The sequence below is a fragment of the Pistacia vera genome, unplaced genomic scaffold (assembly GCF_008641045.1).
Source record: "Pistacia vera cultivar Batoury unplaced genomic scaffold, PisVer_v2 Contig464, whole genome shotgun sequence".
In the NCBI taxonomy this organism is placed as follows: Eukaryota; Viridiplantae; Streptophyta; class Magnoliopsida; order Sapindales; family Anacardiaceae; genus Pistacia; species Pistacia vera.
The window spans coordinates 477,441-500,325 of NW_022196295.1; the positions used below are offsets into that span (position 1 = coordinate 477,441).

Sequence of the window (22,885 nt, forward strand, 5' to 3'; positions counted from 1 at the left end):
ATCGATTCTGGAGCTCACAGGTTCTCTTCGCTGTAGGATCGCATTAATTGGAGGATCATCTTATTGGTAAAGTTCCTTGTCCTTCTCCTTTACTTATATCAAATTCAGACATTGAAAATGAGTTAGGACAAATTAGAGGTGAACTCAAGTTAGGTGGTGAATTGGTTAGTAATAAGGTGAATCCTGCCTATATCTTATGGAAGCGCACAAATAAATTTCTCGTAAGTTGGCTATTAGCTTCCATTTCCGAGAGTGTGTTTGGATTAATATCGAAATGTAGGTTCTCTATTGAAATTTGGAATACTTTACATCTTGAATTCCTAAATGATTTTAAGGCTAGAGCTTTACACCTTAAGAATCTATTACAGACCACTCAAAAAGGGAATATGAGTATCTCTGATTATGTTAAAAGGATGAAGGAAATAACAGAAAGTTTGTCTGCTAGTGGATTGATTGTGGCTGATAAGGACCTGTTGCAATATGTATTAGATGGTCTAGGACCAGAATATGATGCAGTTATTGTCAATTTAACCTCCAAACTTGAGTCCAAAGTTGATACCGTATCCCTACAGGAAGCTCAGTTCTTGTCAATACAACAGATTTGTATAACAATTCTGCAAATGTGGCATCACTTCATCACACTAGAATTCTTACTGATGTCACCAATACCAACTCTTCTTCCACTCAACACTTCAATACTAAAAGCTCACCTAACACACTACAAACACTTGCACACAAATCCATTCCAATCCCTTCATTAGTGTCACTGGGAAATCCACATTATCAACAAAATTATGTCATACCTGTTACTACTGCTTACAATGCTGGATTAGAAAACCAACCCCAACTGACCTACAATACTTCCATGTTCACTCAAAGACCTTCGTTTCAACAGTATGGTAGAGGCAGAGACAGAAACTTTGGGAGAAATAGGCTAATATGTCAGCTTTGTAACAAGGCAGGACACTCCGCTGTGCAGTGTTATCACAGATTCAATGCAACCTACAGTGGTACTTTTAACAAGCCTACACCAACTCACAGCCACCACATTCCAACTCACAACCACCACAGTAGTCTGCCTCTCAGTCATATGTGGCCAATGGATACTCTCTTGGTTTACTACCTCAACAGCACTCTATGAACTCTCAATCCCAATAGTTTGGGTAGCCATAATCTGTTGGAAAATCTACTGTTCCTATAGGTTCTTTCTCGCAAAATACACAGCAATCATAGTTTTCTCATCAGATTGTTGATAACTCTGGAAGTTCACTATTAAGTGTTCCCAGGTAGCAGTTGGCAAGGGATAGTCAAGCTTTTGTTGCTAGCTCAAACATTTCATTTTCTGGTTTTAAACCTGGTTGTTCAGGGTACAATCAACAAGCTCATCCTCAGCCAGTCTTACATTCTGCTCTTGCTACATCTTCCACTCCTACTGATCCTGTGTGGTACATGGACTCAGGCACAACAGATCATGTCACTGCTGATTTGAATCACATGAGTCTTAGCAAGAGTTATGACGGTGCAAATCAACTTCAAGTGGGGAATGGTGAGTTTCTTAACATATCTCATATTGGTTTTACTTCTTTATCTAGTGATCTTCATTCCAAATGTTTACTGCTCAAAAATATCTATGTGTGCCTAAAATCACAAAAAATTTGCTAAGTATCTCTAAATTTAACAAGGACAATGATGTTGTGGTAGAGTTTAATGTTGATTGTTGCATTGTTAAGGACAAGTTAACCAGGGCCACTTTGCTGCAAGGGGAACTTAAAGGAGGCTTGTATCAGTTGAACATCTCACCTAGGTCTGCTATGCCCTGTTTATCCAATTCTGATACACCTTACTCTAGTGGTTTCTGTTCAAATCTGTCTTGTTCAAACAAGTCTAGTTTCGAAAGTTCTCAGTCTGATGAATCATGTTTTAAGTTATGTAGTCAAGCAAGTTGTAAACCTGGTGTATCCTGTTCTACATACAGTCCTAATTGTCTTCATAATGCAGAGTCAAAGAGTCTTGTTACTAATACTAGTGATGCTAGTAATTCTAGTACTCATGGTCTTATAAAATGTAATAACTCTTTCAACAATAAAGACTTTACTGTGTTTCACAGTTCTCCTTAGTTTCTTAGTTCTGAATGTAAATCTGATTGTTCTAATTTTGAAATTCATTGTTTACTTGCTAATACTACTACAAATGCACATATGACATGGCACAAGAGACTAGGACACCCACTTTCTCTTGTTTTACATAAAATTCTTGCCACTTTACCTAAGAACATTATTAAACAGCCTCAATCTAAATTAATTTCTTCTCCTGAATTCTGTGATGCCTGTCAAATGGGAAAATTGCATCTTACCAGCTTTCCACCTTCAGCTGCCCTTTTAGAGTTAGTACACAATGATGTGTGGGGCCCTGCACCCCTACCTTCAGCTGAGTGTTTTTGTTATTATGTACAGTTCTTAGACGACTTTAGTAGATACACTTGATTGTTTCCTCTTCGCACAAAGGCAGAAGTAAAATATGTTTTTATCAAGTTTCATCATCTTGCCGAAAGGCAATTTGGTCACAAACTCAAATGTTTGCAATCTGACCAATGAGGAGAGTACATTTGATGCATGTTTCCTACAACATGCAATATGTAGCAAGTATACTAATCGCACAAGTAATAAAATGATGAGTAAAGTATCGTTCTCACGAGGATTGTTAGCTAAGCACTAAGTCTACTAATGTTATCAAGTTGAAGCAAACGACTTCTTTGGATTGATGGGAGCAATTTGTAATTAAACTTAACAATAAATTTTAAACTAAAATTTAACTAAGACTACAATATTAAAAAACGGATAATCACTTCAAGTAAAATAGGTAGGGTTTTGACTTCATTTGGATTTTATGGGTTAAACCTAAAAATTACACTACAATGACATTCCTACGCAATGGTTGTAAATCGAATTCACTAAGATGTTAACATACCCTCTCGGGCTATGTTTTCCTATTCATCCTTATTAACCTTCCGCACCCAACAATTTGAAGATTAACAACTCCGAACTCATTAAGCAAAAGAATCCTAAAATGATTTCATTAGTTCTTGAATCTATCTCTAGCATCCAATATTGTAATGGTGATTACCCAAGAAGCATAACATGACTCATTTCTCAATCTCATCATGTTCATCACAATATCCATTAAAACTCAGAGTAAACACACAACCAAAGCATTCTCATATGAAAGTAAAACAATCAAACACTTAACCCATTAAAATCCAAACTACAATCAAAACCCTAACCCAAAAATGGTTAGTTCATAGCTAGATTAACAATACAAAAACGAAAAACAGAAATAATCAAGTTCAACATAATGAAACTGAGATAAAAGATAAGAAATCTCCCCAAAAGATGAATCCCTTAGTTAGAATCGAATCTTCACCCTTGTTACAATCCAAAATCGCCTCAAAAACTCATCCAAAGAATATGTAAAAGCTGTTTAACCTAAAAAACGAAGACTCTGGACAAAAGGCTTAGTTTTCCTTTTATACCTTGCCCAAAAACATGCACAAAATGAAACTGTGCGTTTAACAAAACTGCAAATAATGACCGTCGCCGCGGCGAAGAAAGAAACAGATCTGGAGCGTCTGGCGTACTTCGCCACGGCGAAGGAAAAATCTTCGCCGGGGCAAAGCTAATTGACGAGTTCTGAAATTACAGAACTACCACTCTGCTTGCTTCTTTGATTCCTTCTTCAATTTTCGATGCTCTTCCTTTGGAACAAGCGTCATTGTGCTTTATCCTGCTTCAGAACTCTCTTAACTTTTGAGATCCGCTAACTTTTGAGTCAAAAACTTCCAATTTTGTCCTTATTTGCATAAATTGTCCATTTTAACCTGAAACACAAAATGTAAAGAATTAAACAACAATTCAGGTCAAAATGCACCACAAAGTACTTGAAATCCGAATAAAAAGACAAAAGAAAACTGTATAATCCACGGATTATCAACATTGCATTACAACCCTATCTTACTGAATTAGGTATTCGGTTTAGACATTCACGTGAATATATTCATCAACAAAATGGACGATGTGAAAGAAAACATAGACATATAGTAGAAACCAGATTAACTCTTCTTGCCCATGCTTCTATGCCCTTGTGTTTTTTGTGGTTAGCTTTTGAAACTGCTATTTTCCTCATAAATAGAATGACTACTGCCACTATTAATTTCATGTCACCTTATCAAAAATTATTCAATCATATGCCTGTTTATGACTCCTTAAAAGTGTTTGGTTGCGCTTGTTTTCCTTTCCTTCGAATGTACAATAATAATAAGTTTGGTTTTTATTCCGTTAAGTGTGTTTTTGTTGGGTATAGCCTTTTTCACAAGGGTTATAGATGCTTAAAACCTAATGGTAAAATCATAATAACTCCAAGTGTCAAGTTTAATGAGTTTGAGTTTCCTTTTGCCCAAGGCCCATTTTGTTCTACATTCACATCAAATAATCCCCAAGAGACTCACATTGAAACTCCTTCTTCCTTTCCCTTTGTTGCTATTTACCCAACTTCTTCTGGTCAAGCTCCTGGTTTCCCTACAGCATCTAGCCCTGCAAACAAGTCTAACTATGGTGCAACAGGAGGTAATCACTCTAACTCTATTACTGCATTACAATCTAATCCTCTGTTTTCAGAACACATCAAGAGTCAATCTAATTCTGCTATTCCACCAAACACTAAGAGTCAACCAAATTCTGCTGTTCAACCATCTGTTGCACCTGCACATTTTTCTTCAAATTCTAATATTCAACCACCTGTTGCCCCTGCACATTTTTCTTCAACTTTGAGTTAACTTGGAAACATAGTCTTACAACCTTTCCATTGAGCTTCCTCTTTGAGTCAAACTCTAAACACAACCTCAAATACTAATACGAATTCACCCATCCATTGTTCTTCTCTGCCTACTTCTTCACCCATCAGTTGCTCCTCTCTGCCCACTATACCATCCAACATTAGATGTTCTTCTCTGCCCACTATACCATCCAACATTATACCTCTATCTTGCTCACTTGAAGTTGATCTCACATTGTCAAAATTCTCCAAAGATTCAAAGCATTCTCAGTCAGCAGCAACAAATACTCATCCTATGTTGACAAGAGCAAAAGTTGCTGCCATAACCTCTACTCAAACCAGTACTGATGTTGATCATCCTACTGCTTGTATTACTACAAAAAATGTGGATTCTGTACCTATGTTTGCCACTACCTTGCACCAAGATTCATCAGATTTAAAATTGGCATTTCCTACTGAATCTTCAGCTCCTCTGTCTGTCCTTTAACAACACTAGGTTAAAATAGAACCAACATTAGTATTTGTTGCCTTAGCTAGTCCTAATTGGAAAGCAGCCATGAAATCTGAGTTTGGTGCCCTTGTTCACAACAACACTTGGATACTTGTACCTTTATCTCCCAATATGAATGTAGTAGGAAACAAATAGGTGTTTCGCACCAAATTTAATGATGATGGTACACTCCAAAAGTACAAGGCAAGGTTGGTTGCCAAGGGATCTCAACAAACCCCTGGTTTTGACTATTGAAACATTTAGTCCCGTGGTTAAACCTTCTATAATCAGAATAATTCTGACTTTGGCAACAACAAATGGTTGGCATATTTAGCAAGTTGATGTGAACAATGCGTTTTTAAATGGGACCCTAAATGAAGAAGTGTATATGCAGCAGCAGATTGGGTTTGAAGATTCTTCTCAGCCCACTTTTGTATGCAAGTTACAAAAGGCTTTGTATGGTCTTAAACAAGCTCTAAGGGCTTGGTTTGATAAGTTGAAAACAGCCCTACTTAGCAAAGGATTTTTGAATTCCATTTCTGATTCTAGTCTTTTTATATGTAAGCAAGATTCTTATCTAACTTATGTGTTAGTATATGTTGATGATATCCTCCTAACAGGGTCCAATCCAGCCTACATTTCACAACTGATGCAAGAGCTTAATGAAGAGTTTGCTCTCAAAACTCTTGGCTCCCTACGTTATTTCCTTGGATTAGAGGCTACAAGAACTTGCAAAGGCATTCATTTGAAGCAAGCTAAGTATGTCTCTGACTTGTTAACAAAGACCAGCATGCTTGATGCAAATCCTTGTTGTACACCTATGGCTCTGGGCACAAAATTAGCTTCAAATGATAGTGAACTATTTGAGAACCCTAGCCTTTACCGTAGCACAATTGGGGCTCTTCAATACCTCACTCTTACCAGGCCTGATCTCAGTTTTCCCGTTAACAAATTAAGTCAGTTTTTATCAGCTCCCACTAATCTACAATGGCAAGCTTGCAAGAGAATTCTGAGGTATGTGAAAGGGACATTAGATCATGGCTTACATTTCAAGCCTGCAGACAGTTTGCACATTGAATGCTATGTTGATGCTGATTGGGGAAGCAATTTGGAAGATAGGAGATACACAAGTGGTTATTGTGTGTACATGGGTCCAAATTTAATACAATGGAGCTCAAGAAAGCAAAAAGTAGTTGCTTTATCTTCTACTGAAGCTGAGTATAGGGCTTTAGCTCAAACTAGAACAGAGGTTGCATGGTTACAAAGTTTATTTGTTGAGTTGGGCATTCCTATAACTTCTAAACCTATCATTTGGTGCGATAATGTCAGTGCCGTTGCCTTAGCGTCTAATCCTGTGTTTCATGCACGGACCAAACACATAGAAATAGATGCTCATTACATTAGAGAACAGGTGCTAGCCAACAAGGTGGCTATACAATATGTGCCATCTAAGTTACAAATTGCAGATCTGCTGACAAAAGCTCTGTCTACTGCCCATTTTGCAGAATTACGTGAAAAGCTCAATGTAATAAGCAAAGATGACATGCATCAGTAATTTTAGTGTTATGTTGCAGTTCCAGTTTGTGATATGTTACAATTTGCAGTTGCAGTGTGTGATCTGTTACAGCCAGTTGCAGTGTGTGATCTGTTACAGTCAGTTGCAATGTGTGATCTATTGCAGTCAGTTGTTTTTGTTGCTGTGATGCTATGTTGCAGAATGTTGGTTGTAGGGTGATTGATTGCAAGATGTTGTAGAGTTGTAGAAATGTGATTGTTTCTACTGAAAGTGCTTTCTGCTGTATGCTGTGTGGTGTGCAGATTTACTGTGTGGTGTTGCAGTCAGTTGTTTTGTTGCTGTGATGTTATGTTGCATAATGTTGGTTGCAGGGTGATTGATTGCAAGATGTTGTAGAGTTGTAGAAATTCGATTGTTTCTACTGAAAGTGCTTTTTGCTGTATGTTGTGTGGTGTTGCATCATCAGATTTACTGTGAGTATTCTGCTGTGGTGTTAAAATGTTGTGTCAAAAATATTGTGTGGTGTTAAAATGCAAGTTGGTTGATTGAAGGAGATATGCCTTTGGTGTTGAAATATAAGACTGCTGAATAAGACTGCTGTTGCAAAGGAGATATGTTTGTGATGTTGTATTTGAAATGCAGAAGCTAAGATGTTGTATTTGAAGTGCAGAAGCTACGAATTGTAAGAAGTATTTTTTATGTTGGTGTTTGAAATACAGAGTTAAGAAATGTCTCTACTGATTGACTATTGCAGTATGATGTTGGAGTATAAGTGAAGTGCAGAGTTATTTTTCAGTATTGTAGTATGATGTTGGAGTATTAGTGAAGTGCAGAATTATTGTTGGAGTATTAGTGAAGTGCAGAATTATTTTTCAAATGAAGTGGAGGATTATTTTTCAAATGTTGGAGTATCAGTGAAGTGCAGAATTATTTTTCATTCGTTGGTGTTTGCAATACAGAGTTAAGAAGTGTCTCTACTGATTGACTATTGCAGTATGATGTTGGAGTATCAATGAAGTGCAGAGTTTTTTTTTTTTTTTTTTTTTTTTTTTTCTTTTCAAGTTCAGTTCAGAACTGCTCTTTAATAAGCTTAGTTTTTCAGGAGATTTGACGGATATATGTGGCTTGGTTTGAGGGGGCATGCTGACCAAATGTTGAAAAGGGTAGCGTTTGTAATTAGGTTGTAATTAGGCACAATTATCATGCGGTGTCGTTTTACTCTTCTTTATATAAGAGAAGAAACTGTAGCTCTCTTCAATTAATGGAAAGCTCAACTGAATCAGCTTACTCACTGATTCTTCTCTTTCAATTTCTTTCGTTTCTTGACTTCTCTCTCTTTCTCTCTCTCTCTCTCTCTATATATATATATATATACGTTTCTCACCTTCTTTTCTCTTTCTTCTTCTGTTCCTTTAGACCTTCTCCTTCGTCTACTTTTTTCTTTCTCTTTCTCCCCGTCCTCTTTTCTTGCTTCTTTACTTCTTCCATATTTATTCTCTTTTCTTCTCACTGAACTATAAACTTGTTCACCCTAGGTTGAAGAATCTGGCAATTATCCACCGTAGATTCACCGCTTAAAATGCAAACCCAAATCACAATCAAAGCTAAAAACCAAATTTCAGAATAAAACAATCATATCCCTTCGCTATCATTACTGAGAAAACCAACCAAAATGAATCAAAAATTAGAAGGAAGAAGAAATGAAGAACGCAGTCGTAAAGAATAAAACAGCTGGTGGCGGACGGAGTGTAGTGGTGATGATTGATCGACGATGAATGGAGATCAAAGAGGAACGGTGAATTGGTGATGATTGACGAAAGATGAAGGCAAAATGAGTGAAGGAAATGATCATAGTAAATGGAAGAGAAGACAAAGAACAAACCTGGAAGTCGAGGAATGAAGCTCGAATCAAACTGAAGATGAATTATGGTGGAAGAGAAGACGAATGAAGTTTGATTGAAAGCCAAAGATAAACGAAGAAAGACGAAGAAGCAAATGAAGATCGATGAAACGAAGGCTGAAGCAAAAAGCACGGGATTTTGCGTTTTAAAATACTCACATTCGTTGGATCGGATGGGCTGGACCGGTGATCTAACACTATTACACCAGTCCAAAAGCGGTCAAGAGCAATTTAAGAAAAAATATCAGGTTTTACACCTTAGTGAACCGCAGTTATTGGCGAAACCCAGTTGGACCGATCCGACCGGCCGATCTAGTCCAGGTTTAGAATACTGTTTTAAATTACAAGGGACCCCTCTTGGTTCAGTATTGTTATCCTATTCTATTCTACTATCCTATCCTAAAAATCTAAAAATTCATGTGTTTCAATATTTTTAAAATTTAATTCTACTTTAGTCAACTTCAAAACATTAATAATTATCTTCTTTTTTTTTTTTTTTAAAATAACCCAATTTTTTTTTAAATACTATTCTAAAAAAATCTGGGGAACCAAACATAGCCATAATAAAATAGGCTTTTCACTTATTTATTAATTCTAAAATACCTGTGAGTCTTGTTGAATGCATAATGACTTACCAAAGTTGCCCCATGAAGCGGCTTGGGTCCACCCAGCTTTGGAAAAAAAAAATTTATGAGCTTTGAGAAAAGAGTGAGTCTATTGCTACCCCATTAAATATTAATGGACATGGACAAAAGAAACCCGCTTTTCATTAAATTTTATAATAATAAATTTATTTTTATATTAAATTATTATAATTAACTTTAATTTCATACTATTTACAAGTAATTTTGGCACCCAACTATTATCTCGTAAAACTTAATTTTTTTATAAGAATAAATAATAGGGATACGATTTGAAATATGAGATTGTTTGTAGTCACATAAAAATTTAATATTATGTTTTAACAAAGTATTGATAGTTATTTTAATATATATTTTTTTTATGTTGTTTAACTCTATTATCTTCTTAGAATTATTTGTAAGGATTTTTTTTATTTATAATTTTTTTTTTAACTTTGAATTTGGTTATCTAGAATTTTTTATAGGAATAATGATGGTGGGAGATATATAGCATAAGTGAAGGGAATGAAATGTTAAGTCATTTAAAATATATATATAATTAAAAAGCATTTATGGGATCCTACAAGAATAAATAATAATACTATACTTACAAATAAATCTTACAAAAATTTCCATACAAAATGAGGTGGCAAAAAATAGATGGAAAAGTGAAATAAAAAGTCAAATTCATTATATTCACTTTTCCATTCATTTTTTAATACATCATTTTGTATGTAAATCTTTGTAAGTGTAGTATTACTCAAAAACAAAATTTAATTTTAAAACTTTGATTTTGAATTGAGCTGTCTTAAGAAATGGAGCTTTTTTTCCATTAGTGGAGTGTCAATAGCTCCACTCTTTGGAAAAACTAATCTCCAATTATGTAGGTTCATTGAGCCCTATACTATTTGTTGAAGTTTTCAATAGATTTGAAATCCCTTAATTTGAAGATGAGTAGTGTTATCTAAGCCCCATCAAAACTCTTTTTAATGTAATTTATTAAATAGAAATTTATTCCAAAAGCATCATTATCTTCTTCCGCTTTTATTCATCTTATCTTGAATGGAATTCCATAAAATTCTCCAATGCTATGAAAGTGTATATCAATTTATTATATTAGAAATTATTGGCTTCAAACTTTTTTCATTTAAAACTTAAAACTAGAATACAAATATTTTATTTAGGCATGAAATAAAATGTATGATATATATATATATATATATATATAGCTATATATAATATATATATATATAGCGAGAGAGAGAGAAGAGAGAGTGAGCGAGATGGATGGGACGGAGAGCGGTTGTGGGGGAGGGTGATGGGTTTCGGTCGAGGAGCTGGGGGAGCGCTGAGCGGGAGGGGGGGGCAGTGCGGGGATTGCGGGTTGTGTCGCTAATGGGCGAGAAAGTGGGAGGTTTGGGGAGTGATCTGCGAGAGAGAGAGAGAGGAGAGAGAGAGAGAGATAAAAAAAATACACTCAGATTCAAGAGAACACCAATTCTCAAGTATTTGCAAAAATAACAAACCCCCCCCATTTTAAAATTCACAAAAACTCGATCTTCGACCGATTCTTCCCGAAAAACCTAAAACGACAACTCTCAGTCTCTCACCCAAGTTTTCGCCACCTCCGTTATCACGTCTCGTCGTCGTATACCCATGCCTTTGCCATGTGTTTTCGTGTAACCACCTCCAGAATCTCGCCGACGTGTTGCCACAGAAGACGTTTCCTTCAGGCTGCCCATCGTTCTTCTCATCGTAGAGTGGTGGGGGAGGACAAAGAGAGGGAAGAGATGGGCCCTCTAAAGCCTGCAACAGATGTGGTGCCACTGCACCAAAGAGTAAGTGTGTCCTTCAATTTCTCTTTCTCTTTGTTTTACTCTGTGTGGTTTCTTTCTCTCTCTATCTAATGATGGGTCCATTTCATTTATCTCCACTTCCCTGCAGAAGCTTTATTTTGCCTTCTTATATCTCTTTTCTTTAATGAGTTTCCTGGGAATGGTGTCTTATTTTCAGACCCTTTTTTTTTTTTTTTTGGCTTTAGATCTTGAGAAAGAGAGAGGAGTGAGTAAGAGTAAGATTATGAATAATCTTGTTAAATCTCAGTTTCTTGGGTTTTGGGTTCTTAGAAAAAATCCCACTTCTCTGTTCATACAAAGAAATTAAACCACTTTTTTGTATTGGCTTTTTTATTTTTGTGGTCTGAAAAAGGTAAAAATACAAAACGCATATTTGAACTTTATCGCCTTATTTTTTTGGTTAAAGAAGAAACAAAAGTCCTGTGCCACTGTTTTGCTATTGGCTACGGAGCCAGCTCAAACTCGGCTTGTTAAGTCGGCTCATGAGCCAAGCTCGAATCCCCTCTTCCCTTTAAAGAGTTTGTGCTGAGCCAGGAAATCAGCGGCTCATTCCGCTAGACTCGAACTCAAACTCATCTTCTCTTTTTTCAAGCCGAGCTCTTTTAGCCGAAAACACGGTTGACTCGACTCAAAAACAGCCCTATTTGTAGGAAAATTGCTCACAGGAAATTGAACTTTATCTTTATTGGTTGAAGAGATAATTCCTTTTTCATCCCTTGGTTTCAACTTAATAAAGGACAGTTTTTCAAAATTTTGGTCCTTCTTGTTTTAACATACTACTCTTTTAATCCTTTACTTGATAAAAGGTTGTTTGACTGTTAGTTACCTTTTAAATTTCAATTGAAATGGCAAAAAATGCTCATCTTTTGAAATTATTAGAACTTTATTATACATTGGTACAAGAATGCATTTATAAAAAATGTCCAATAAAATTTTATACACACACACATATATATATAATAATAATAACAAAATTACACATTTATACATTACAAAATTAAATAAATAAACGCGTTACGCATTAGAAAATAAAAATTAATTAAATATGTTGAATTTGTAGAGTACAATGTGTTTTTTTTTTGAGTTTTAATTTGTAGAGGATAATTACAAATTACAATTAGAAAAAGGCATTATATATTACAAATTAAAATAAATAAACGCATTATACATTAGAAATTCAAAATTAATGTGCTTTTTCCTTTTCTAATTTTAATTTTAGTTTGTAGTGCGCAATGTGTTTGTTTAGTCTAGTGCTATATGTGTAAGTTATTTTTCATCATTTTCTAAAAAGGGCATTTTTATCATTTTAGTACAAATTTAAAAGGTAACTAACAGTCAACAAAACTTTTATTAGTTTAACAAATAAAAGGAATAGTATTTGGAAACGATAAAAACAAAAAATAATATATAAAACAATTGTCCTTAAACAAATAAACTAAAACCACAAGAATAGAAAAGGAGTTCTCTCTTAGTTTGAAGGAGACACGAAGTAATAATATTAGAAAAATTTACCTTTTTTACAATATAATATAAGGAATAAAGGAATGTAGTGTTTTATTTAAAGAATTTGATAGACTATAAGATTTATAATTTATTTTTTTACATATAATTTTATGTTTTATTAAAAAAACAAACAAATAAACAACTCCAACAATATAAGACGATGCATGATCAGATTCAAATCCAGAAACATCAGAAAACATACGACATAGCTACTAGGCACATAATAAATATGTGGCTTATTGATGAACTTAATTAATTAAAAAAAAAAAAAAGAATAAAGAAACTACTGGGGAATTTTATTAAGTTTGCAATAAATATAGTCCTTAAATATCTTGGCCTTGTATTTAGGTGGATTGTCTTCTCCAACAAGTTGAGGAAGTGGACCAACCACAAACTCCCCTGGTGGCTCTAAAAATACTGGCCATGACATCCTTGTCTTCTCCTTGTTCACTGTTGTTCTGTGTAGCACTGCCTTGTATACTCCATTGCTGAGAATCTGCACCCACCATTTCCAATTCTCTTATTCATTAAATCAATAATTGCCTCAACTTTTCAATCACTCTAATTACTATTTTCTGAGGGGTTTATTTCACTGTTCTTTATGAGGTCACTTTTTAAATTATAAGATAATCAAAAAACCCTAATTAGGGTATTTTTTATTTGCGAATACGTTTCATAACAAGCAATATCATATGAGAAAATGAAACACACCTGTTTTCTGAGAGTCAAAAAGTTGCTATCTCTGTAGCCTTATTGTTTGGATTGAGATTGACCAATAACATCCTTTAGTTATTAAATTTAATTTACCATTAGTTTTCTTATAATTAGGAGTTTATAACAATAATCCCTTTTAGATATAATTAAATAACAAATATCTCTCCATAAAAATCTTCATGTTGTTAAGTTTTGGGGTTAAAATAAACGGAAGAGTTGTAATTAAGTAAATATTCATTAATTCATAATGTTATAAATTTTGATGGAACACTAACAACAGGGTGATTTATGTTATTTATGATTAGGGGAAATATTGTTATTTGATTAAACTTTAGGGGTCCAGAAATCCCTTTTAATTAGTTGCAAACTATGCTACAGTTGAATTAATTAATCTCCAACGTAATCCTTAAGATACATTAATTGAGTTCATTAAATTACATAAAATTAATTTTTTTTTTTTTTTTTTTTGGTTCCAATTAGTATCAAACTTAGGAAGAGTTTAATGAATGAATTACCTCAATCTGATCACCGATATGAACAATAAGAGCATTGGGGATATATTTGGCGTCGATCCAACGGTCATCCTTGAAGACTTGGAGTCCAGGGACATCATTAGGAACAAGAATGGTGATGGTGGAAAGATCAGTGTGAGGGACAACACCAAGAGCGAGATCAGGACGAGGACATGGTGGGTAATAATTTATTTTAAGCATATATTCAATATCTTCACCACCAGATGCTTCTTTTAACACATGCCCTTCAACACCCAACCCTAATGAAAGAGTTTTGAACAACTTATCTACCACCTCTTTCATGTATTTTGCGTACTCCTCGTTAGCATCCCTGCATCATCACCAATTTTAATATTAGACTTATATATTTAACATTAAAATTGGCGGAAACATTTTTTGTCTACCTAAAGATGTGGACAAAGGACAGCAGTTTTTTATGAGACATGTCACTTACGCAAATGTAAATCCAATATAAATTAAAAAAAAAAAAAGTAAGTAGATCTACGTTTAATCCACATTAAGTTGATAATTAACTTATATTTGTTTACCAAATTACCTGTAAGAAGGAGGATTTTTAGGCCAATATTGGTAGTTGATAGAAGAAGGAGGCCAAATCTTATGGAACAAATGATCCACCCAAGCCTTCTTTCCTTCAACTTCTTTTTGAAGTTTGCTTCCATAGCCTTCAACAGTTTGAGCTCCCGGTGGCTTTGCATAAACTTCTTTTTCTTCCTGTGGGAGCTCAAAGAACTCTTTCCCTGCAGCCTGTAATTTTCTTATAACATCACTAGGAATTCCATGGTTCACCACCTGAAAAATCCCCCATTCCCGGCTAGCTTTGGCTATTAAACGAACGAGATTCTCTTCGCAGGGATCGTTGAGATCAATGGTGGGAATTTCAGGCACTGGCCCATGATATGTAGTGATTGCAGGCTGCTCTTTCTCAGGTCTAATGAACTCAGCAGGAATAGTTTCCTTTGAGAAAGATAATGAGGCAATTGCTTGGACTCTTTGTAACTCCATTTTCTAAGTGACTAATTTTCTTCTATTTGGTGGGATACAAATATGAGGTATGGTTTGGGTTATATAATAAAGAGTTAAACATAAACCCCCAAGGGTTTATGAAATAACAAAAATCCCCTTTTTGTTAATGAATTGGTAAAATTTATATTATTAGGAGTTAATAAATATTACTAAATTGCATTTTTACTGTTTATTTTAATATTTAAAACTTAATAATAATAAAAAATTGTTATTTTCAAAACTTTAGGGGGATATTTGTTATTTTATCAAATCGAGGAGATTAATATTACTAATAAAACTCCAGTAGAATTGAGAAAGAGGAAATCACGTGAGCAATTTTATAAATGAAACCGAAGAGAGAAGAAATAAAACCTTAAATTAAATTAAAAAAAAAAGACTTTCTTCCCTCATAATGAAATTTGATGATCCCACTTGAAGTAACGTGGAGTTGTGTAGTTCACTTGATAGAGTTACCAACCACAGAAAGGACATGACATATATAAACTAGAAGTAGCTGGCTAGTTTATATTGTGTTTAAGTTATTTGGGTATGATTTTGCCAAGTAGCCCTTGTTCCTTCATTATTATTATTATGATTTATTATCTTGTTTTATTATAGGAGTAGTGTTCCTTTTTAGGTATTTAATTATTGATTTTTTTTTCAATTTTAATAATTTATTTATGCCCAAAATTCTTATGAAAAATAATGCGAATATAATAGAACTACATATTCTCTAAATTAACATGTTTAGCACTGCCTTATTCCTAATAAATTATTTAAAATCTTGAATTTGTCTAGAACACTGCCAAAAATCCAAAAGTCTATACTACTAGTGTTGCAAAAATATTTAATGGTAAATTGAATTATATTATCTAACTTAAATTAGTATGAACTTTGTAATAAGTGTTATAAAGTTTTAAGGCTAACATTAATAAATAGACCTAACGGCTATTACATAGTAAAGTGAAAGGGAAGCTCTAGAAGGGCAATTAAATTGAGGTAGGTAGTAAGTATGGTTGTAGTCAAGCCAATAAAATTTCCATTTATTGGGAAGCTGATATTTAATTTATGAGATACGCAATTTAAGAGAGAATGCGTTGTTTCAAATCCGAATAGTAGGTTGAAAGTTTATCAAGTAATAAATTTCCTCACATTCTCATACCTCCAACCTTCTACAAATACTCAAACTAAGGATGCCAAAAGCTTGGATCTCTACCAACCCAACTAATACTCTTTCTACTTCGTTATAGAAAGAAGGCTAAAGGAATTGGATGATTACACTAATTCATATTTGAAAAAGTCTCTCATTTGAGCATTCCAAATTGATGCTGACCACATCCTATTTTGGTAGGGTTTGGGATAAGATCTGTTTATATGAGGAACAAAAACCTCCAAGAACAAGAGATAGAAAGATTAGTTGACAAAATTCTTTATTGATTCCCACAATCTAGATTTAGGCTATTATATAGCCTTACACTTGACTCTATTGACTCGCAAAATGACTCTAATTATAAAGGGATAATAAGTCTCAAAAGGACTTTAATTATAAATGGATAATAAGATAATTCTAATTCTACCCTAATAAGATAATAATATAATTATAAAAGACTTAACATAATTATAAAAGATAATAATAAAATACTTAACACACTTATCCTAATTCTAAAATAATCCTAACCTTGCCTTCCCCTTCGCCTCAACCTTGTCCTCAAGGTTGCAAGGTACGACACCATCAACAGCAGTTATCCCGGTTCATCCTCGTGCTCATCATCATCCTCCTCCATCAGCAAGAGAAAGAACTTAGTCGTGCAGCGATGCCCAGGGTGAAGCGCTCATCGCAATTGTAGCACAAACCTTTGTTGCATCGTTCTTGTATCTGTGTTGTTGTGAGTTGTTTAACAGGCAAGGAATCGAATTTGTTTGGAGTAGGCAAAAGGGTCTGATGCACTGAAGGAACATTAGGAGTTGATTTACTAGGATCGCAAGATACGGGGTAGACAGAATGCAAGTATAGGTGTAGATCCTGAAGCTTGTCCTCCTGTAAGCGAGCAAGACTCATGGCATGGTTGAGGGTGTGAGGTCGAAAGGACTGCACCTCCCTTCGGATTTCTAGTTTGAGCCCTGATACAAAGCAATTTAGAAGGAACGTACCTGGAAGGCCAGAAACTTGATTAGAGAGTTCCTTAAATTTTGTTTGATAAGCGACTACAGAACCTGTTTGAGTAAGTTTTGCCAACTACCCTTGGTAATCCACAAATTCCGAAGGCCCAAAACGAACATCTAAATCCTGTAGAAAAGAATGCCAAGAATGGATCTGCCCATTGGAATGCATCCAGCGATACCAGGAGAGAGCTGGCCCATCCATGTGGAAGGAAGAGATCGTCAATCATTGCTCAGTAGAGATATTATGGTAATCGAAGAATGGCTCATCTTTAAACCTCCATCCACGTGACTCGATGCCATCAAAACGAGGGACTTCTAAACGGAAAGACTTGGGAAAAAAACTCCCAGAAGTCGATCGTCCTTGCCCAGTCAAATCTGAAGATGATTCACCGGAATGTTGGTTTTGTTGTTGGTTTTGCTGGCAGGTTTGATCAAACTTGTTGTTTAGAGTTGAAATCTGCAAAGTAACATCTTGAAAACCAACTGTCAAAACTTCCAATTTCTTTGTTAAAGAAGTGAGAGTCTTTGCCTGTGCAGATTGTAGAGCCATAATTTTAGCAAGCTGCTCATCCAAAAAACGCAAGCGAGTGCCTTCAGCCATAACTAGGGAACGAGAGCACCAATAATAGGGTTTGGGATAGGATCTGTTTATATGAGGAACAAAGACCTCCAAGAATAAGAGATAGAAAGATTAGTTGACAAAATTCTTTATTGATTCCCCCAATCTAGATTTAGGCTACTATATAGCCTTACACTTGATTCTATTGACTCCCAAAAGGACTCTAATTATAAATGGATAATAACATAATCCCAATTCTATCCTAATAAGATAATAATATAATTATAAAAGATAATAATAAAAGACTTAACATACTTATCCTAATTCTAAAATAATCCTAACATATTTGGCCTCCCATATTGTTTCTAATCTTGCTTAGTCATAGGAATCCTTTTATTTTGCTATTGTGATAGCTGAGCATTTCATTCTCAAGCAAAGTAGGAGGTCAACGTGGTCTTAGAACAAGATTGTAAATTTTGTGTGGTGCGAATTTTGGCATCAACAACACATTACATATTTTTTTTTTTTTTTATTATTAATGCTATAAAATATCATATTCGTAATTTTCTTTAGTATAAAATGCATGAATTCTTCAAATTTGTTTTATTCTAGTAACCATTTCCATATCAATATTTAGTTTGAGGTAGAATAACAAATAAAAAATAATAAAGAAAGAAAATGAAAACTAAATTATAAATACATATAGATGGATTTATTTAAACTCCCTTAACCGGATTTTATACCAAATTAAAATATTATTTTTTAAAAGAGAGAGAGAGAGATTGATAATAGTTTAATGAAATAAAAAAAGCAATATAAAAGATAAACTTATATAATTAGACTTAAGAATACATAAAAAAAAATTAAAGCTGAAAAACATTTTTTTCAATTTTAATAATTTATTTATGCCCAAAATTCTTATAAAAAATAATGCGAATATAATAGAACTACATATTCTCTAAATTAACATGTTTAGCACTGCCTTATTCCTAATAAATTATTTAAAATCTTGAATGTGTCTAGAACACTGCCAAAAATTCAAAAGTCTATACTACTAGTGTTGCAAAAATATTTAATGGTAAATTGAATTATATTATCTAACTTAAATTAGTATGAATTATGTAATAAGTGTTATAAAGTTTTAAGGCTAACATTAATAAATAGACCTAACGGCTACTACATAGTAAAGTGAAAGGGAAGCTCTAGAAGGGCAATTAAATTGAGGTAGGTAGTAGGTATGGTTGTAGTCAAGCCAATAAAATTTCCATTTATGGGAAGCTGATATTTAATTTATGAGATACGCAATTTGAGGGAGAGTGCGTTGTTTCAAATCCGAATAGTCGGTTGAAAGTTTATCAAGTAATAAATTTCCTCACATTCTTATACCTCCAACCTTCTACAAATACCCAAACTAAGGATGCCAAAAGCTTGGATCTCTACCAACCCCCCTAATACTCTTTCTACTTCGTTATATAAAGAAGGCTAAAGGAATTGGATGATTACACTAATTCATATTTGAAAAAGTCTCTCATTTGAGCATTCCAAATTGATGCTGACCACATCCTATTTGGCCTCCGATATTGTTTCTAATCTTGCTTAGCCATAGGAATCCTTTTATTTTGCTATTGTGATAGCCGAGCATTTCATTCTCAAGCAAAGGAGGAGGTCAACGTGGTCTCAGAACAAGATTGTAAATTTTGTGTGGTGCGAATTTTGGCATCAACAACACATTACATAATTTTTTTTTTCTATTAATGCTATAAAATATCATATTCGTAATTTTCTTCATTATAAATTGCATTCTTCAAATTTGTTATATTCTAGTAACTATTGCCATATTAATATTTAGTTTGAGGTATGTTGATACGAAAATTCGCACAGACCAAAGAGATCTGATTGACCTTGGTGGAATCAGAACAGATGTGGGTGTGATTATGGATAATCAGCGATGGGTGAATGATAACTACAATAAAGTAAAAGACAATAAAATTTTTAAAGTGGTTCGGCGAGGTAACCTCTTATGCCTCCATCCACTATTCTTATATTCGCTGTGAGAGCTTATAATGAGAGTTCTATGGAAAATTTCTAACCCATTTTTCATCATTTGAGGGGGTTTATATACAGGGTTTGTGCAAAGGAAAGAGCGAAAATAAAGAGATTACAATTGATCTGAACTGTAATTTTGATATTCTCGCGATTGGGTGTTGTGATTGCGCAGAGATTGTTGTTAATCTGGTCATTCCCATAATATCTGGGATCTAAAATTATCTGGGAATTGATTGAATGGTCATTCTGGTTGTTCGCAACTAGCTTGCGTTGAGTCGAGCTATATGTCGACGAGCTTATGCTAGGTCGGACAACCGGTAGAGTCGAACTAATTATGGGTCGATCTAATACCTTGCAACTCACCAAGCTTGATGGAAAAATCTCACACAACATCTACCCCCTAGTGTTCGATGCTCGTTTTGGGCTTTAAAGACTATTGCTCGTTCCGATGTCAAGCTTAACATCGCTAGCAGGTCACCGGATGCAGGTTTGGTCGAGCTTCAAGGGTCGACCTCACGTCCGACCGACGTACTTCACACTTGGACTTTCATTTCCTGCGATACCTAACAAAACTCATAAAATGAAAAGGTTAGGGAAAATATGTAATTTTCATGCGATCATGTCGCATTAAATACGACAGCCTTTGTCAGTCGCGTTTCATCGTGTGTGGGCGACTACAGCTGTCTACGAGCGAAGTCAAGGCGACGCGCATCGATGGTTATCACTGTAACAGTCTGATGGTTTGTCGCCCCTCGCGGATGGATGACACGTGACCACGTCTAAGGGCTGAGATTACTCAACGAATGAAGGGTCGAGATTCATTGTAGATTGACGGCTACGATTAAACCCCACCCCTTCGTCTTTGATGCAAACCACTATAAAAGGTGGCGAAATCTCCAGAACATTCATTCAATCCCTGAAAGTTTTCTGACGCCTTTGTCAACTTTGTTGTTGTTTCATCAACATCACGAAACTTTCCGGCAAGTTCTTGCACTTCTTTTGTTCCGTTAAGGTTCTTTTCCCTTTCTTTATCCCTTTTTCCAATTTTCGCATCAAAGGATGGCCATTATTGTGGCCACATTAACTGTTCTAAGGCTTTAGTAGGGGTTTTTGGGTGATCTTCAATGGTCTTAGGTTTATGGAGGGTTTAACACGGTGGTCGTCGGAACCCTGGGTAGGTCGCGTGCATTCGTCGTGTGGTGTGAGCTATCTTGGGTGCTTAAAATGAAAGCAAGTGTGAAATGGTCGCTGAGTTTTTCAAGCTCTGACATATGTTCACTTTTGTTTCAAGTACCCAGAAGCGAGCTATAATCATGTCTTCCTCTAACAGTCATACAATCGATCACATGTTTGACTTGCTCACAGGCTTGGTAGTCCTTGGGGATGTAGCTCTTGAGGTCTCCGAGGAAATCATCGTGCGAAGCTCGGACCCCAACATAGTAGGCTCTTCTGATCATGCCTCAATATAGTTGGCTCAATCCAAGCGGTCTTCAGTCAATAGGCTACGAAGAGAACCACAGTCCTCGATTACCATCGGGGATTTGGAGTGCATAAGAGTGGTCTATGTGTCGCAGCTAGAGGTGGAACATTTGGGCCGGGTTAGGTGGGTCAACCCTAACCCGACCCGTAAAGAAGCGGGTTGAACCCGGACCACCAAGATGGCTGTTCAGGTTGACCCTAACCCGGCAGCAACCCCCGGGTAGGCCGGGTTGTACAATGGCAACCCGCAACCCGGCGGGTTGCTGTTTTGTCTCTTTTGCAAGAGACTCGCCAACCCGCTGGGTTGCAACAGCCAACCCGCCGGGTTGGCTGAAAAAAATAAATAGAAAATTTTATTTTATTTTTCAAATTACCCCTTTACCCTTGAAATATAGCCGTTTTATAGCCATTGGAGGGGTCTTTTTTGTCATTTTTCTTTCCCATTTTTTCCTATAAATTGGCCCTAAACTCTCACATTTTTCTCACAACTCAAATTCTCTCATTCTCTCATATTCTCTAATCTCTAATCTCTCAATTATTCATTTATTCTCTTAATCTCTTTGTTATCAATTTGCTCGTATTTTAATTTTTATTAGTTTTTGCAATTTTTAATTCATATTTCCAATTTTCCAAATTTCCAAGGTCCATATTCCAATTATCTTTCTTAATTTTTATTTCTTCTACATCAATTTTTTTTCAACTAAAATGGATAGATATTTCTCTCCCTCAATTACATGATGAAGGAAACTACTATCCTAGTCCTAGTCCCGCTGATTTTACTAACAAATGCAGGAGGAGATTCAAATAGTCCCACTTTCCCATTCTCAGAATCCGATACACCTCAAATATTGCCTCAATTCCAACAGCTCCCGGTGGTTCTAGAAGTCGTCCTCGTAATCGTCGTGCTCGTCCAACTTCATCTCAAGCTGAGGCGGGATCATCAAATGCGTCGAAATCGAAGACCGACACACATCAGACTTTGGGGGCATTTCGACAAGTTTTACGAGACAGAAAATGGCGTTCAAGTCAAGAAAGCGAGATGCAAATACTGTGGAAATATTAAAGCTGATTCAGGTTTGGTACGTACTTTAAAAAGGCATGCTAATAAACATATAATCAACATGGAAATAGAGAACGAATCAAACTCAAATAACTAATATGGGTACTAATTGGCGTTAAATTCTGATGATATAGGGAACAGTTAGCTTATATATTGCTGCAACTGATCAACCTATTAATATGGCTGAAGATAAATATTTTGAAAGATTTGTTCAAAATTCATTTTTCCAGGATTTAAAAGTTATTCTAAAACTGCAACTAGAAATGATTTATAAATTGTTTAAAAAAATGAAATTAGAATTAAAAAAAAAATACATACTGTCATTTTAGTGTGGCTCTAACTGCCGAATTTGGAGTGGTAGAGCTAAACAAGATTATATGTGTGGACTAGTCATTATTTTGATAAGAATGTAAATTAAATAAATCTTTATTAGGATTTAGATAAAGGATGTTGATCATAGTGGTGAAAAAATTATAGTAAAATTGTTGAAGTTTTAGAAGATTATGATGTTGTTAGTAAAGTGATAAGTTTAACTTAGAGTAATGCAAGTTTAATAGTAAAGCTATGATTATTTTCAAAGTAATATCCTTTATATAACAATTTGAAGTTTTTTCCAC

The 22,885-nt window shown here is 35.0% G+C and overlaps 1 protein-coding gene across 1 annotated transcript; it reads right to left on the reverse strand.

Annotated features, from left to right (window-relative positions):
* Positions 1-12,865: 12,865 nt before the first annotated feature.
* LOC116145683 (flavonol synthase/flavanone 3-hydroxylase-like) lies at positions 12,866-14,963 on the reverse strand. Its single transcript, XM_031431135.1, has 3 exons — positions 14,495-14,963; positions 13,942-14,269; positions 12,866-13,208 (listed from the first exon to the last, which is right to left on the reverse strand). The coding sequence occupies exons 1-3, from the start codon at positions 14,959-14,961 to the stop codon at positions 12,996-12,998; spliced, it is 1,008 nt and encodes a 335-aa protein (XP_031286995.1). The 5' UTR covers positions 14,962-14,963; the 3' UTR covers positions 12,866-12,995.
* Positions 14,964-22,885: the final 7,922 nt, after the last annotated feature.